Source organism: Rhamphochromis longiceps, linkage group LG11, assembly GCF_057381845.1.
Source record: "Rhamphochromis longiceps isolate RC_006_pf linkage group LG11, R_longiceps_female_GT1.1, whole genome shotgun sequence".
Lineage (NCBI taxonomy): Eukaryota > Metazoa > Chordata > Actinopteri > Cichliformes > Cichlidae > Rhamphochromis > Rhamphochromis longiceps.
Window position 1 is genome coordinate 31,397,755 of NC_140567.1, and position 17,246 is coordinate 31,415,000.

At 39.0% G+C, this 17,246-nt stretch overlaps 4 protein-coding genes across 4 annotated transcripts in view; 3 read left to right on the forward strand and 1 right to left on the reverse strand.

The window, feature by feature from the left end:
• Nucleotides 1–287: 287 nt before the first annotated feature.
• nes (nestin) lies at nucleotides 288–8,256 on the reverse strand. Its single transcript, XM_085423650.1, has 4 exons — nucleotides 7,271–8,256; nucleotides 6,218–6,342; nucleotides 4,414–4,487; nucleotides 288–3,718 (listed from the first exon to the last, which is right to left on the reverse strand). The coding sequence occupies exons 1-4, from the start codon at nucleotides 8,099–8,101 to the stop codon at nucleotides 897–899; spliced, it is 3,852 nt and encodes a 1,283-aa protein (XP_085279776.1). The 5' UTR covers nucleotides 8,102–8,256; the 3' UTR covers nucleotides 288–896.
• A 148-nt stretch (nucleotides 8,257–8,404) lies between these two features.
• On the forward strand, nucleotides 8,405–14,095 carry LOC146659555 (uncharacterized). Its single transcript, XM_085423651.1, has 8 exons — nucleotides 8,405–9,429; nucleotides 9,799–9,873; nucleotides 10,384–10,458; nucleotides 11,908–12,033; nucleotides 12,581–12,976; nucleotides 13,063–13,223; nucleotides 13,339–13,451; nucleotides 13,547–14,095. Exons 1-8 carry the CDS (start codon nucleotides 9,363–9,365, stop codon nucleotides 13,674–13,676), a joined length of 1,143 nt encoding a protein of 380 aa, XP_085279777.1. The 5' UTR covers nucleotides 8,405–9,362; the 3' UTR covers nucleotides 13,677–14,095.
• Nucleotides 14,096–15,378: 1,283 nt separating this feature from the next.
• LOC146659556 (uncharacterized) lies at nucleotides 15,379–16,224 on the forward strand. The gene is made up of 2 exons (XM_085424174.1): nucleotides 15,379–15,742; nucleotides 15,836–16,224. The coding sequence occupies exons 1-2, from the start codon at nucleotides 15,379–15,381 to the stop codon at nucleotides 16,222–16,224; spliced, it is 753 nt and encodes a 250-aa protein (XP_085280300.1).
• Nucleotides 16,225–17,188: 964 nt separating this feature from the next.
• Nucleotides 17,189–17,246, forward strand: part of LOC146659557 (killer cell lectin-like receptor subfamily B member 1B allele A) — a 7,024-nt gene continuing 6,966 nt past the window's right edge. The window contains exon 1 of the mRNA XM_085421888.1: nucleotides 17,189–17,246. This exon is cut by the window's right edge and continues 165 nt beyond it. Coding sequence (XP_085278014.1) covers nucleotides 17,189–17,246 — 58 coding nt within the window.

Genomic DNA, 17,246 nt, shown 5'->3' on the forward strand with positions numbered 1-17,246 from the left:
TTATGTTGGATTCTAGCCTGCAGGAAGGTTCTTTAAAAATGTGTAAAAAGTTAATAAATTCAGGTGCTAACTGATATGTTTTTGTAAAAGGCTAATAAGATGTTAATAATGTTTACCAAAAACAAACTTGACCATTAAAATATTTCAGTTTAGCTTTAACCTTTACTAGTGATAAGTAGGAGTATATTTACACCAGTAAAAAATGTCATTGTGATGTGGAATTAAATGCATCGATGAGGGGCACTGTGCAAGCAAATAAGTTCAAAAAGACAAAAAGACAGAATGTCTAGAAGCTATTGTTTATTTTGGAACTGGAACTGTACCGTAGTGCATTATATATTTTCATGAATGGAAAAACCTTTATTCGTTGAGATCAGCCAAATACAAACACAACTATCTGCTTATCTAAACTGATTTATGCCATTTTACCACCAGTTATTCATTTTACATGTGTAAAACATGCACCAAGTCAACTCTGGTCTAGTTAAATGAAATAACTCACTAACAGAAACACTAGCTGCCTGTCGTTTCTTTGAATAGTAGCTCGACAAGTAATTCTACCCTTCTGCTATTATTGATTCCCACTAGTCAGTACAATCAGATTAGCAAACAATCAATAAATGCTTTGACTTTCAAATGACATTCTTTGTTCTTTCATCGTGCCGTTCCCTCATGCAAAAGCCCCCAATCTTTTTCCACAGCATGCACACTAATTGACTGAAACCTTTAAACAATTAGGAATGAGGAAAACGTGAAACACAGCAAATGCTCAGTATGTTTGTAGACAGAATTGGCACATTGGTGGTTAGCGTCACTAAGGAGCGCACCAAGGCACAACTTTGGTTTTAAAGAAAACACACTTTTGACTAACACTACATCTAAAACTTCACACAATTTTATGCTGGTTCCTCTCCAGATGACCACAATTCAGCTTCAGCTTCAGACTCCTCAGAATGAACCAACTCCCCCTCGCTAACATTTCTACCCAACACCTGCTTTACTTGTTTATCCATTTGTTCGTGCTCGCTCTTAGTAGTGAGCGCTGACTCAATATCCACCCTGGACTTGCCGTTAAAGGCATTCTGGTTTTTTGTAATCTCCCAGACTAGGTTGTCAACAAATCCCAGATTCTCATTAGTTTGCTCAGCTGCTTCATTGCAGGCATCAGCTGGTTCACCGGTGGCACCGCTCTCTAAAGAGGACACCCAGAAGTCACTCTTTATGCCAGAGGAAAAGAGACCATTGAGCCCATTGTTTGCTGGATCATTTGCCTTAAAAATACCATTTTCATCAGCTGTACTTTCATTGGGAATCTCAAGGGGCTCCTCCTGGTGTATAACATCACCCTCGTTTGTGGTTTCTGGCACTTTTTGACATTTATCATCATATCCAATCTCATCCCTGGCTTCAGAATCCTCTCTTGGGTCTCCTAGAACTTCCCATTCAGCTTCAGGAAGCTCCTGGCAATCTTTATCACTCTCATCTTGTTCTTGAGACTGACCGATAACTTCAAGAGGGAAAGCATCTTTTACCTCATCCTGAGCTGCCATATCCTGCACATTTTCCTCATCTGTTGTCACGAGTAACACAGAATTTGGATCCACTGAGTTGTTGATTTCTTCCATCTCAGGACTGCTCATAAATTTGCTAAATCCAGACTGATCTTCTGCTATATCAGCATGCGTCACCATGGACACATTAGGCCCACCCTCTTCTTCTGTTTTCTCTGGGGTATCTTTCACTTCTTGATCTTCATAGTGGATGTCCTCTACATCCACAGTGTCTATGTGATGCGTCATATCCGCCAAATCACTGACACTTGGGTTTTCAGAAGTTTGATCTATAATTGTAGTGGAAGATACAAGTTCATGGTTCACCTTTGTTCCAGTCTCACAGTAAGACATGTCCTCTTCTTCCTCTGTTATCTCACGGTCAGACTCGTCATTCGTGTATAGCAGTTGGTCGCCGTCTTGCTGCTGCGCAAAGTGAGCACTATAGCTGTCTGTGCACAGATTTTCTAATTCCTGCTCCACAAGTTTGTCCGTTTCCAACTCTTCGTCATAGGCTACATTTGCAGGTACCATGTGTTCTGTTAGTTCTTCAGTTTCTTCATCTGAATGTCCCTCACGGCCATCTCTGATCCCTTCTTCTGCACTTTCTTTATCATTCACCTGGATAACGCGCTCACTTACAGTTGTACCGTCATCATCATCCCCATCTTTGATATGAGTGTAACTCAGATTATATTCATCATCCATTGTTTCTCCCTCAACTTCTTCACACAGATCTTCCATTGTTCCAAATTTCTTTGCCTTGCTTTCACTCCACGTTCCAGTTCCTGTCTCTCCGATCTTTTTTTCCTGCTCACCTTCACTGGACTCACTCTCATCCATGTGTGACGCCTGAGTGTTGGCATCAGTCTCATCGCTTTTGTATCGGATCAGAGGACGAGTATCAGCCAGAGTGTTATCCTGAGCATAACTGTCACCCTCCACCTCAGTCTTCCAAGACATGGAAACATTTTGAGAGTCTTCATCATCATCATCTCCTTCATTATCAGGAAGTGGAACGAGTTCTTGCTCTAATGCAGCATGCTCTTGGTCATCTGCTTGCTTGTCAATCAGGGAAGAAGTCATAATGTTGCCTTGCTGTACAACTGTAGCAAAATCCTGCATAATGCTTCCTTTCTGCTCATTCACTTGTTCTCTTGCTGATATGTCCTCCTCTGGTTCAGCATGTTGTCCTTTTACTTCATCATTTGTATTGCAATCGTCTTTCTTTACATCAGTCTTCCTCTCTATTACACTATCCCATGTATCCATCTCTTCTCCATCAGGGTATAATTTATCTTCGACATCCATTTGGTTTGTCTCTATCATAGAACAACTTATTTCTTGTTTTATTTCAGTTGGATCGACATCATTTGTAACATTTTCATCTAAATTTTTATCAACAGCTTGGTTAAAAACGCATTGAGATTCTGGGCTGCAAGGCCTGGATTCGGGTGTCGGTTCAAGCACTGCCTCTGTTTCAGAATCTGAACTCTCTTCTTGAATATGCCCTGTATCTTTGCCTGTACACACTTCCCTTACACATGCATCAAGTGGATCCTGTTGCTTATATTGCTCTTCAGCTTCCCCTAACAAAGCTACATCCTCATCAGACTCATCTGGGAAACTGCTGGGCTCTTCTTTCAAATTTGCATGATATGGTGTATAGCTGGGTGCTGTAAACTGGTGACGGCCAACTTCATCATTAAAGGATTGCTCAGTGCTGAGGGTAGATTCAACCTGACAACTGACAACTGACTCAACAATTGGCCTTTCATCAGAGCATTTAACATCAACATCGTTCCAGTCTGCTTCCTCGTCCCCTGATGGTGCTTTAGCATTCGTTTCTGGCTCATTAGGAGGCGACAAAGGCTCAGCATACGTGACTTTTTCACAAACTTCCTGTGGTCTGAAATTTTCAACAGCTCCATCCTGCATTATTTTTGGATAAGGGGTTTCCCATGTTTCTGCCTTTCTTGCATCAGGACATTTCTCTGAAGTCTTTGGTGTTTCATTTGACGTTACAGGTTTTCTACTTAAAAATAGAGTGGTAGACATTACTGTTGGTTCTGCTATGCTGCGAATTGATGAGAGAGAAGTGGTTTTGCGGCTAGCAGACAGCTGAGTCTGGTAATTCTTTTTAACCCCTTGAGAACTGAAAACTGCATCTGTGGAAGACAAGAGCGCAGCTCATGAATACACAATGACCTTAGCTACTGTAATAATAATGATGTACAACAATCATTTCAACACGTGTCATTTAAATGTTACTAACCTAATCCTTTAATCCTGACAGTTTTTCTACATGCTGAGGTATCTCCACAAAACATTAGTCAGTGTGTGTACTTTTCTGAGGAAAACTGGCATCTACAATGCGTTTTTAAATGTGTATTGAGTATGTGTATTGTGTGTTGTCAACCGGGTTTGGACACTAATGGGGAGATATTGATCGCAGTTTCCTTTCTCTGCTGTCTAAGTTACTGGAAAGCAAAGCCATATGGCTCAATAACCTTTGGGGACTGTCATAGCTGGCTTGCATTACAAGACCCAAAGTGCCTACCTCAGCTCAGCCCTTTTAGTCAAGCCCCCCCCCCCCCCCCCCCCCCCCCCCCCCCCCCCACCAGCACCAGTCTCCAGTGAGACTAACGCGATTACAACTGAATCAAACATGTCTCCCTCTCTGAGGAGCCTTTACTTAGAATAATTTCAGCTATACTTAGAGAAAAATGATGAGTTTTAAAGTAGTAAGAAGAGTGGACAAAAGCAAGAGGATTAATGTGACATGCTGTGGTTCTAAACAAGCCAGAGGTAAAATCAGTGGTGATGATGCTGCGGATGTGTTAATACAGTTTACTTTAATTACCTGTGATAGAAATGTTTCTTGGCTGATTTAACACAGACACGTCTCCCCTCAGGCTTTCACCATCCAGCAAAGCTCTGTGGAGATGGACAACAAGACACAATTACGTCCTGAGGTTCCAGGATAAGATTTGGAGGATGCAAACATGATGCTGCACATTGAGCTGTGGGTGGGAAGAGGAGCGAAGGGAGACTCTAGCTGTTCTCAAGCAGAAAGAAAAGACTGAGGTCTGTTGTTATGGTAATGAAGGAAAGGCAGTGCCATTGAGGAGCCATCTGCAGTCCACAAACCTCCTCACATACACAACAACAGGGGGGACTCTCATGAACACACATACGATGACAGCAGATTTTACAAGCAGCTCATGCAGCACTAATACAACTGTTTCCATTCTCATGTTTGAACCACTGTTGTTTCCATTCCAACACATACTTAAATAATTAGCTCTATTACAAAATAATTTCTTCTTTTTGGCATAGAATCACAATTGAACATGGTATAAATGACATTCAGATTTGTCCTCTAGTAATGTCCTGTCTCCATCTGCTCCCCTACGCTGTAATTCTAGACTCCCATAGCTGAGAAATTGGTAGCTTCTCACTAAAGGGTGAGGGTCAATATTTTGAGGGTGGGGTGGGGATGTGGGCTATAGAGCTTCATAATGGATAAGTTACTCAGTTCAAGGCAACAGAGGCTGCTGCTTCAAAGAAATGACCTTCCAGACAGGCTGCTCCCTCCGTGGGCATCTTTTCCTTTGTCAGTTTCTCTAACTACTGGAAGAGACAACATATACCCTGTTACTGAGCTTCTAAGTGGGTTAAATTAATCATGCAACTCATCGTTTACATGGTAAACTGAGCTAATAGCTAAGCTGTATGCATGTGGAGTTTGAGTCAGTTTGCAATTCAAAACCTATTTAAGTAAATCTTTAAATCATATTTTTTCCACGTCAGTTTGGTTCATTCTTAGAGTTTTGCAGGAAAGCAAAAACACTGATTGTTTTGTGCATTAATAACCAATTTACAGACAAAGACTCTTTCTGAAAACTGATTTTGGAAATATGATAATTTAGCCATTTAGTGAGATTCTTCGAACACCTATCAAAAACACATGAAGCTGCACTTGCCTCTAAGCAAGTCAAAATCAACTGCAAGGTGCAGCCCCAACTGTCTGACATCAAGCAGCTCAGTGTTTCAGATCACCCTACCTGGTGAAGCAATATTGTTTTTACATTGCACTGTAAAGCACTGATGCTATATAACAGCAACCTGGATACGGGACGTCTAAGTCAATGCACAGGCCGACTTCTTTAAATAGAAAACGTATGCAGATCAGTCTAATGTTTCATTTTAAATCACAAAGAGCATGAAGCATCTTCAGCCACAGATAATACAGAAGGAAGGGGGGCTGGCAGACACAGCATTAGACAGTCTCTTTATTAATAAATAAAACAGAAGACCTTCTGCAAACTGTGTGAACCTCATGCAATAGTGGCATTGCGAAATCAGGTAGTACTGCTGATGAAATAATGACTCACAATAAATTTGACAGAGATAAATATGATAATTTTGTAACCACTAATCTTATATTCTGTTACTGAAGCACACAAGACAAACTTTATTTCACTTTGAAAGATACTCCATGTGCAAAGTAACCCATTTTTTTTGATACATTACACACTCATGAAAAAAATAGTAAAAAAAATTCTAAGGTAAAGTACACTTTAGCTTCTACTTCTACTATCGGGTAGAAAAATAAGTGTTAAAGGTGCTTTAGAATTGACAGTGCAACAGGCAGTTCAGTGTACCTGTATGTTGCTACTTCAAGACCTAGAGACATTTTCAGCTGCGTCAGGCCTCGGTTCTCCATTATGATATGATTGATCTGTTGACCAAGCTCATGCTTCTCCACCTCTAAGGACTCCAAGTGCTCCTGCCAAAACAGGAAGCAGAAGAGGAAAAGGAAGAGGTTAAAAAAAAGCATTGGAAAAGAATTCAGTGTTGTGCTATATTAAGCAGGAATAAATCTCCTTGTTCTTTTGCTTGTTATATGTGGTGGGTTGTTTACAGGCTTTTATTATTACTGCATCTAAGTTATTCAACCTGTTTTACTTATCACACTAGCGTGCTTTTAGATTTACACACTGTTACAAGCAATATAACTGCCTGCTAGTGATCTGGGACCTCAGTGAGAGAAAAAGAAATGCCATAAAAAGTATTTAGTGTAGGTGCTTCACCCCTCAGACCTAACTGTGACCCAGAACTAATCCCATCAACCCCAGCCTACAAATACGTAGCCCCCAGTTGCTTTCATAACCAAATGTGTTCATTTCATCAGCATATAAAATGTGGATGCCAAGGGAGCAAAATCCCTTGGGGGGGAGAGGACTCATAAATGCTTCCAAAAGCCTTTAGTGGAGCTTCTTGCGTATTTTGCTGGAGGCCTTGAATATTTCCAGGAAAATCTATATTCAAATAAAATGTATCTAGTATTCTTGTTCTTTTTACTGAGTATTTGATCTCTTAGGACATGGCTAGTCAAATGTAGTGACAGTAGATATCCACAGACTCTATTTTGTCCAGCTGTCACGAGTCACATGTTCAAATTCCACTGTGGTTTGTCCATTTGTTATCTTAGACTGTGACATTAACCACAATGACTTATTGCATATTTCACAACCAACACCCAATGATTTTGTTGGCATTCTTTTCCAACCAGTCAGAAGTTGCCTAATGTGTGAATATGCGGAACAATTTTCAGTTTCAAAGGGTAATAATTGGATTGAATATCATGTACATTCAACTATTGCAACTGTTGTAATAACTGTTGCATCCCAACATGTATGGATTGTTTCACTCACCTGGAGCTGCTGCATCTCTTGGCTGTATTTGTCTGTCTGCTGGGCAACAGTTTTCTCCAGATGCTGTCTGATTTCCTGAGCTGAGATGATCTCCTTCTCCAGGGCTTGGAGCTTCAGCTGGCTCTCACGTTTCTCCTGACCCACTTGGGTCAAACGGCTCCTGGCCTGGTTAAGTGACTCCTCTAACCGAGTCAGCTGGTCCTGATAAGCCTCTGCTGCCTCCTGCCATGCTCTGGTGGCACTCTGAGAGTATTCATGCCCCAGCTGAAGGAGATTCGGTGTATGGTTGCCCTTTTGAGAAAATGTGTAAGATAATGTAGCTCTAGAATGGGTCAGTGTGGCTTCCAGGTGGGCTACATCCTCCCCATGTGTTTGGATCAGGAGTCTCATCTCATGCTCCAGCTGGTTGACCTTCTCTCTAAGCCAAATCTGTGCCCTCTGTTCCTCCTCCAACTCCTTCCTGCTTTGCTCCAGCTTTGTCTTGGCCTTCACTTTTTCTTCAGCCTCCCTCTGTCTCCACAAGTCCAGCGCTTGAAGTTCCTCAGTCAACTTGCCAACTTCCAGCTCTGTGAGGACCCTATCTCTCCAGACTGCATCTACTTCCAGTCTTGCCTGCCGCAACTCTTCCTCCAGGCCTCTTCTGCGTGTCAAAGCACCTTGATTATTGTGTCTCATAGCTTGTATCTCCTTTGCAAGCAGCATGTTTTCCTCCTCTAGGAGTTTAACTCGGTTCAGGTAGGTCCCGAGTCGTCGATTTAGGTTCAGCATTTGCTGCTTCTCCTCACCCAGGTGGTTGGTGTGGGTGGTCCTTTGTAAACTGTGGAGCTCCATGTCAGTGTTAAAAATAAGAGATATGAAAAACTGAAGCCTCACTCAAAGGTATGCTGATTAGAAATTGGCAACTGCCTATATCCCTGTATCCAGGCCTGAGACAGCGTGAGAGTGAGGCTTCTGGGAGACCCCTGAAATGTGACTGTCTGCAAGAGGGTTTCCTTTCATACTAGGCTTAATGAAGGGGCCGGGCACATGGACAAAAGGGGAGGGGGGTGGAGAGGGAGGAGACTCAAGGCTGGAAAGGGAGAGGAGGGGAGGGGAGAGGAGAGGAAGATGGATGGAGTGACTAAGTGGGATGAAGGAAAGCAGATATGAAATGAGATAGAGGGTTGGAGTAGCAGGGGTGGATATAGCAGTGAAAGGGCAGAGAGAGAAGCAGTGATCTAATTTATAAAATTAACTCTTTCACCACTGGCACTTTTTTCTAGCTGAATTTGAGCTGAGCCATGGAACCTTCCATACTTCCCTCTCCTCTGTATCCCACTTTATTAGGAATTTAAACCTTTAAAGGACTCAGTGTCAATACGTTTTTAGTTTAGACTTCACAGTATTAAGCAGACTGAAACAAGTGATCTTGAAAACCCTAACCAACAGTTAATACACATTTTTATTTAAATAAATCTGACTAAATTCACAGTGACGTATATGAATCGTTAACCCTGATAATGCAAAAATAATATGAGCTTATGAAATCCATAACCTTATTATGGAACAAGGAAGATCAAAGATAAAATGTGTGTGTTAGCAAAAGTTGAATCAAGCTTTGGTTTGGTAACTATGAACTTCTACAGCTACAAAATAGTGAGAGCCTGTCACCATCTACAAGAAATCATAATTAGGCCGATGCCAGAAAAAAATTTCTTGGGCCGAACCACAGGAAGAAACATATAGTCTATGGGCCAAGTTGGAAATAAACCTACTAATAACAGCACAGAGGGATGATAAATTGAATTGCTTTGCTTCACAGTTTATATAAAATCAAAATTTAATGTCTAAGGTACACATTAGGTATCTGTTAACAACATATTCACCGCTCACAGTAATAGTATTATCTTTTCATCACACTGTAAAGTGTTTGAGGTTCTTCCAGCCAGACATGTATGCAATTACATTTAAAGCCAAAAGCAGAAGTTGGTGTTACAAACAGACTTAACATAACTCAGGAAAAAACAACTTCTCTCATGTATGCCCTGTGGTTCAAATACAATACTCTTCTCCGTCTACGAGTCACAAAAAACCAAACAGAAAGACTGTAAGGATGGCAGAGGACGAGGTTAACTACGCATCAGTTGTATTTAAACCTAACCAACAACAAAGATCAGAAGGTAAGTTAAGCCTTTCAAATGTACAGCGTAAAGAAAAAGAGATTCATAAACTCAGAGTACTTGTGTAGTCTTTTCAGTATAATGGATGTGAAGATACACACTATTATTTTCACTTCCTGTTTAAGCAACCTGCACCGAAGAATACAATGTGACCAAAAAATGAAAAAAGATTTCAGAAGAATGTAATGAAGCATATTTAAAGGTTTTTAAGGCAGTTGATCCTTTCTTCCTCTTAGGCAATAGTTATAAGACAGGGGGGAAAACATGGATTAAAGATACTGTAATGTTAAGTCCAAATAATGAAATGAGCATTAGAATGTCTTGTTATTTGATAACTTGTGATTACTAATTCATTTTTAAACCTTTCAGTTAAAAGGGAAGAAACAGTGTATGATGAAGTAAAGGTGCAAAATAAGGCAACAGAACAAACTCCTGTCACAAATGGTGAGTAGTCAAATGAAAAACATGAAAGCATTTCTTCATTTTTCCCCGCCTGGTTCTTTTGCCATCAGAATTGTTGTCTAAAGGCCAAGAAAGATGCCCAATGGATTCACTCTACCAAGTGGACCATCCCGGCCTTGCCATATTGGTCCATTTGAAAAGAAAGAAAAAGCGAAAGAAAAAGAGATTAATCAACTCAGGGTATTTATGTAATATTTTCAGTATAATGGATGTGAAGCCACACACTAATATTTTCACTTCCCATTTAAGCAACCTCCACCAAAGATTACAATGTGACCAAAAAAAGAAAAAAGATTTCAGAAGAATGTAATGAAGCATATTTAGAGGTTTTTAAGGCAGTTGATCCTTTCTTCCTCTTAGGCAATAGTTATAAGACAGGGGGAAAACATGGATTAAAGATACTGTAATGTTAAGTCCAAATAATGAAATAAGCATTAGAATGTCCTGTTATTTGATAACTTGTGATTACTAATTCATTTTTAAACCTTTCAGTTAAAAAGGAAGAAACAGTATATGATGAAGTAAAGGTGCAAAATAAGGCAACAGAACAAACTCCTGTCACAAATGGTGAGTAGTCAAATGAAAACCCATGCAACTGAAAACATTTCTTTTGCAATATTTTATTTTAATTTTTCAATATAGAAAACCCCATCAACAAACAAATAAATACAGCTCAGGTGCTAAGGCAGGGCAAGAAGACAAGAAATAGCACAGTAATAATAAAAACTACCAGTATCCAGAGTAAATCAAATATCATGCATTTGTAACAAACAGAGAAACCACAGTGCCATGACACATGTTCATATAACCAGGGCTCTCCCAAGGTAATTAAAAAACAGAGTCCAGGATTTTGAGAAAACATTTACTGCAGAAGTTTGTAGGTATCGAATATTTTCCATTTGTATGACTGATAGCATGTAATTGAGCCAGACATTGAAGGAGGGAGGAACATCAGACTTCCATTCCTTTAGGATAAGTCTTTTCGCAACCATCATTCCAAGATCGACTGGTACCCGCGTAGTTGCAGGAATAGTTCTGGAATGTATGCAACCAAAAACTGCAAGACGAAGATTCCGGAAGCTTTAGAGTACCAATCAAATAATCTTGACCAGAAATTAGTCAATGAGGGACAATGCCATAAAGCATGAGCCAGTATTCTATCTGATATTTTACATCTGTCACATATGGGGGAAGTTGAAGAATACATTTTGTGTAGTCGAACCTTGGAGTAGTGTAGCTGATGGACAACTTTAAATTGTATTAATTGATGTCGGCTGTTAAAAGGGCAGGAATTAATTTTGGATAAGCACTTGTCCCACATTGATTCCAATATTTCTATACCCAGTTCATCCCTCCAAGCGTCTCTTATCCTCGTAATCCACGCCTCAACACTGTCATCAAACAAATGTACAATTGTAGAAATCAGATGTTTGGAATAAGGAGGGCTCAGGAGCACATTAAAAAAGTTGTGTTAAGTTGGACAAAATGCCTAAGCTGATTAAATGATGGGAATGTCTGGTGCCAGAAGGTCAGCACTTTTACATTTGAAGCCCAATAATAATGTTTGAATATTGGTAAACTCAGACCTCCCTTCAATTTGGATTTATGTAGATGTAGTTTTGAGATTCTAGGATTCTTGTTGTTACATATGTAAGAAGTGATAATCAAGTCCAACTCCTTAAAGAATGAGGAAGTGTCAGCCTATTTGTCTGACAAACTTGAGATTTTGAGTTAGCATTAAGTGCTTATGAAGTGCATTATTAAAAGCTAACTATTCTGTGTTTTTAAAGTCTAAAAACAAGTGCTTTTAACAGTTTGATTGCCTCATATGAATTACAGAAAATTTTCAAGATAGCCTCATCAAAACCTTTGCGATTTGTATTTTTCTGCTGTGAGACAGTGAGACAAAAGGAAACAAAACAAAACCAAATTGTAACTTTGAATAAAACTTATAAAACTTATAAAACTTAAAATTATTCAGAAAGCTAAAATTATATATTTCTATCTGTTGTTTAGCTTCTGCAGAATTCTTGCCCGACAAGAAATCAAACCGTAGATGTCGCCACTATCAGCAGTTGGCTTGTTGTTTGGGCATGCTTTGTATAATTTTGGCATTGGGCATCATAGCAGTCAGTGTCTACCGTAAGTATGAAAACATTCATACATCAGTCACACTTATGGTACTTTCTCTTTCTGATTTTGCAGATCTGTTAGCAAGAAATTTCACAGAAAATTATGCTAAACAATATTTTACAATTTATGTTTCATTTAATTCAATTTAATGTTTCAAAATGTATCTAAAGATACAATTATCCCAAACAAAGCTGTTATTTGACATTGGAAATGTTCTATAGTAACATAATTGGTTTTAAGGTGAGGTGATACACAAGGAAATACAACAGCAGTCATAGGGGAAGTCTTTATGCTGTAACTGGTGACACAACCAATGTAGTTGTGGACTCTGCATTTAAAAAATGAATTCCCAATAAAAATGCATTTTATACTTTTTATTATCTGAGTGGATTTAATTCATACTAAAAGATTTAAATAAATCTAAAAAAGACTAAACTAAAAACGTTTAATTAGAACAGAAGAGGAAATACTTTAAACAGTAGTAAAATGATAATAAATGAATAAATAAATAAATTGAGATCCACCATATTCTAAAAAACAAATTTTAATTTTGCAGATGTCACATTAATTTATGAGATTGATGAAACTGAGCTGAACCAACTGAAAGAAAACCAAACAACTTTAAATGCTGTCAATCATAACCTGACAAAACTCAACAACCAACTCAGCTCAGACAATGAAGACTTGAAGAGGAACCAAACCAAGCTCACACTCCAGATGAACAACCTGACTCAAGTCTTTAATGTCTTAGATAAAGAGGTGACAAACCTGACAAAAGAAAACCAGAAACTTAAAGGGAAAAATGAGGAGCTGAAGACTCAGAATAAGGACCTGGAGGCAGAGAAGAAAAACCTAACAGAACAAACGCAACAGATGACGACACCATGGGATGAGCTCAATGTTAGTCGAGCTCAGTGGAGCATTGATGCCTACTGTCCCCGAGAAAATAACAGTATGTTCCAATTACATTACCTACAATAATACCAAATTTAACAGCAATATGCAGTGATGTTTATTAATTGATCTCCATCTTTGCAGACAGAAAGTGTAACGCTTGTCAGAAGGGCTGGGAATTAAATTCCAGCTGCTATGCAACTAATAATGCTGACCAAGGTGAATGGAAAACCTGGGAAGAAGCTCGAAAAGACTGCAGAGGAAAGATTTCAGATTTGGCTGTTGCAATTAATGAAGAAGAAATGGTAATGACAGCACAGAGAGACTCTTTATTACAGACTTAGTTAAATAGATCTGAACTCAGTCAGCGGTTTAAGCAAAGTATTTAAATATCTCTGATCATTTTCCCTCTGTTTTCAGAAAATTATTCGTGAAAAGAGTTGGCAAAATAATGAAAACAAAGGATACTGGATTGGCCTGAGAGTTGAAGATGGGAAATGGAAGTGGCTGGATGGAAGGAATCTGACTAATAAGTAAGAGACAATTAAAATATTTGCCAAATTTGGAATAAATTAGTTACAATGTACAAGTGTCCATCAACCTTGAGCAAATTTGTTACTTTCCTCAGCTCCTGGATCGACCAGTCATCTCCTTCTGATGGTCACTGTGCAATCTCTCTCCAAAACCAAGGATTTAAATCAGTCAGCTGTGATGAGAAGAACCAATGGATCTGCAAGAAGAAAGCTTTGTCTGTTTGAATGCTGCAAAGTAAATTCTTCAGAAGACTACTGGATATTCAGAAACTACTATATTAATATTGATGTTAATATCAATAAAAAAAATATTAATGTAATTTATAAATAGAATATTAAAATGTGAAGACTGATTTATGATTTTTGTATAGTTTTAATGCCAAGACAATCTTGCGGGTCCTTGTTTTCAGTTACCGTCTGTAACCTTGTTAAAATGTGCTTAATTCCTAAAATTAATTCTGAAAAACGAGTTGACGTTTTACCGAAGCACATCTGATCTATTAAAAGCCTGGAGGTTATAAATAAATGGTTTAACATGTGACCCATCTGCAATTGAGCAGGTAACAACCCAGAACCAAAGAACCAAGGTCACCCACAGTAATAACAGACACAAGCATTGATTCAATAAATGTCCTCACATCTAACCAAACACAATATCATACCTCTCACTGTATCATACACATGCCTGTATGTGTAGACTAGGCTCAAGAAAGTGAGATAGGATGGGAATAATGGAAATTCTTTTCAAACATAAAATCATAGAAAAAATATTGTTTATTGAGGTGCATGTGAATTTACTATGTTTTTTATAGAAAAAAAGAGCAGTCACCTCCAGTGTCTAATTTAATCTCTCCAAAAGTTGATTCTGTTCATCTGGACTTATTCTGTTCATCTCGACAAATTTAATCTAATCTAATCTAATTCCTTGAATTATAGCTTTATAAATTTTTTTTCTTCCATTGCAGTGTTTGTTTTTGCAGCTGACAAAACAGCAGCAACTGAACATGTTAACATGTGAATTCAATTAATGCTAAGAGGAATTAAAGCACTTTTGAAAGCATACGAGGGTCCAAACCAGTTAAGGTAGATGAGTGATTTTCTGCACTTTCTGACAGTAGTTGACAGAAAATACAGTCCGGTATGTTGCAGAACAATTACATCAAAAACAGAGAACCTCACTGCTGAGAGACGTTCAATGTTAAAAACTCAGTTGAGTGAGACCGATCATGTTTCAGTCACTGTGGACATTTAGTCAGACCGAAGGATGAGGGGTTTCCTTGGTATCACTGTGCACTGGATACAGAAAGAGACAGAGAGGATGCAGCGGAAATCCAAACTGCTGGCCTTTGACCACTGCAAAGGATTACACACTGGTGAAAGAATCTGTGAGAAATTTGAAGCTATATGTGATGAATACAACATCAAAGATAAACAAGACTAAATTATTAGTGACAATGCTGCCAATATGTGGAGAGCATTCACTGTGTGCTTCCCCACTGAGCAAGCTGAGGAACATGATGATGACGGTGATCATCTTGATGATCCAGAGCTCTGGCACGATTTAACCTTTGGAAGATCAGGAAACAGTAGGTGCTGCTATGGCAAAGACACAGTGCCTGCAGTGTTTTGCATGCACACACTTCAGCTGGTGGTGAGAGATGGTTTGTCAGAGACCAAAGTGGCATCTCCTTCACTTTCAAAGTTATCTAAGCTCAGCTCTCTACTGCACACAAGCACAACATTCAAATATGTTTTTGAAGGTGAACAGAAAGGGATCCGTGCTGCTGTAATCACAAGATGGAATTTAACACTGAGACAAGTAAATGCAGCTCTCCAATGTGAACATCTAAAACTCTGCGCTGTTCTTGAAATGGCTGGGCACAAGGAGTTATTATTCACAACACGAGAGTGGAACCTGTTGAAGGAGATGGTGGACATCTTGAAGCCTTTTGGAGACGCAACAGATTTGACACAAAGTGGGAAAATAGTCACGATCAGTGTTGTTGTTCCATCCGTGCTGTCCCTCAATCACCACCTTGAGAAACTGAAGCCTCAAGTCTGTTTCCTGAGTGGTCTGGTCAGGAGTCTCCAAGCATCTTTGAACAAAAGATTTCTTGGACTCTTTATCAGTGTGCGAATGGCTAGAGCAGAAGATGGGATCACTGCCCCCTTTTCAGATCCAGTGTACCTTAAAGTAGCTGCTTGGGATCCAGCATTTTCTCTGTTGTGGGTGGAACACCATGTGTTGGGCAGTTGTGACATAAAGACAGAGGTGACACAAAAAGCTAAAGGTAAAGATTGAATACAGTGTATATTTTTTTCTGTATTTTTTTGTCTAAAATTGTAAGAAAGGCTCTTTTGCTGTTGTTAATTTGTTTTGCCAGATCTGATTCTGCAAGATGCTGCAGATCCTGCAAAGTCAGAGCAACCTGTGACTCCTGGTGAGAAACATCAAGAGGACTGTGAAGATGGAGGACTCTTTGCTGCTTACTGTAAGAGGCAGAAGAAAGATGTGGGGAAGAGTCCAGCTCTACAGCTAAGTCACTACCTGGATATTGTTGATGGACAGAACGTCCCCTTGTTCTGGGCAATGAACATGCAGACTCTTCCTTCTCTGTTTCATGTGGCCACCAGAGTTTTGGCAGTACCTGCATGTAGTGGTCCTGTGGAGCGAGTTTTCAGCTATGGTGGCATCATTCTATGGCCTCATCGTGCACAAATGACTGACAGACTTTTGGCCAATTTGGTCTTTTGCAAATGCAGTGCAGAATAGTTAACTGAAATAACTTAAAGTGCACATTCTTGTTCATCGTTCATTTACATATATATATATATTTATATATATATACATATATAATGTTTTTGGTTTTTTTCCTCTGTCACTCACACATGGACACATACAAACACACATGTTCACACCTGTGACAGACTAGATGAGAGAGAGAGGCTAAGCTAAGCACACTGCACTAAATTTACTGCGATGGTTCATTGTTTTGTAAATAAGGAAATTGCAGCACTTTTTTTTTTCAACAGGAAGTTCTGCTGTTGCATTTTTCACTGAATGTTTATTCTGTGAATTTGTAATTTAGAGGAAGACTATTCTTGCAGCAACGCTTAATTGAGCTGTACATTATAAAGGTGCAACTTCAGAATTAGTTTGTGCATATTTTGTAAGTTCACTTGTTTCATCAGGTGTTGAGATAAATACAGATTTAAAAAAGAACACATGGTCTATTATTTACATTTAACATATAACTGCAACATTGTTTAAAAAAAGACTTGAAAGGACTTGAAATTCAAAGTTTAGGACTTGGGACTTGACTTGAAAGTAGTCTGTCTTGACTTAAGACTCTGACTTGCCTGACTTTACTTGAGACTTGACTCGTGACTTGATGATATAGACTTGAGACTTACTTGAGACTTGCAAAACAATGACTTGGTCCCACCTCTACACCATCTGCAAGAAACCATAATTAGGCTGATGCCAAAGACCCTAACCCTTGGGCCAAACTACAGATAGAAACCTATAGTCTATGGGCCAAGTTGGAAAAAAAAACTCCTAAAAAACAGCACTGAGGGACAATAAATTGAATTATTTTGCTTCACAGTTTATAGTAAATTAACATTTAAAGTCTAATGTACACACTAGCCATCTGTTCACAACATATTCACCGCTCACAGTAATAGTATTATCTTTTCATCACACTGTAAAGTGTTTGAGGTTCTTCCAGCCAGACATGTATGCAAATTACATTCAAAGCCAAAAGCAGAAGTTGGTGTTACAAACAGACTCGG

Bases quoted from the DNA above. Each gene is read 5' to 3' on its own strand.
- nes (XM_085423650.1), bottom strand. From the start codon at position 8,101: ATGGAGCTCCACAGTTTACAAAGGACCACCCACACCAACCACCTGGGT. The intron at 4,488-6,217 runs GTACACTGAACT...CCATCTCCACAG, and splicing joins CTTGAAGTAGCAACATACAG to AGCTTTGCTGGATGGTGAAA. The intron at 3,719-4,413 runs GTAATTAAAGTA...TGTCTTCCACAG, and splicing joins AAGAAACATTTCTATCACAG to ATGCAGTTTTCAGTTCTCAA.
- LOC146659556 (XM_085424174.1), top strand. From the start codon at position 15,379: ATGGTGGACATCTTGAAGCCTTTTGGAGACGCAACAGATTTGACACAA. The intron at 15,743-15,835 runs GTAAAGATTGAA...TTGTTTTGCCAG, and splicing joins GGTGACACAAAAAGCTAAAG to ATCTGATTCTGCAAGATGCT.
- LOC146659555 (XM_085423651.1), top strand. From the start codon at position 9,363: ATGGCAGAGGACGAGGTTAACTACGCATCAGTTGTATTTAAACCTAAC. The intron at 12,034-12,580 runs GTAAGTATGAAA...TTAATTTTGCAG, and splicing joins CATAGCAGTCAGTGTCTACC to ATGTCACATTAATTTATGAG. The intron at 13,224-13,338 runs GTAATGACAGCA...CTCTGTTTTCAG, and splicing joins CAATTAATGAAGAAGAAATG to AAAATTATTCGTGAAAAGAG.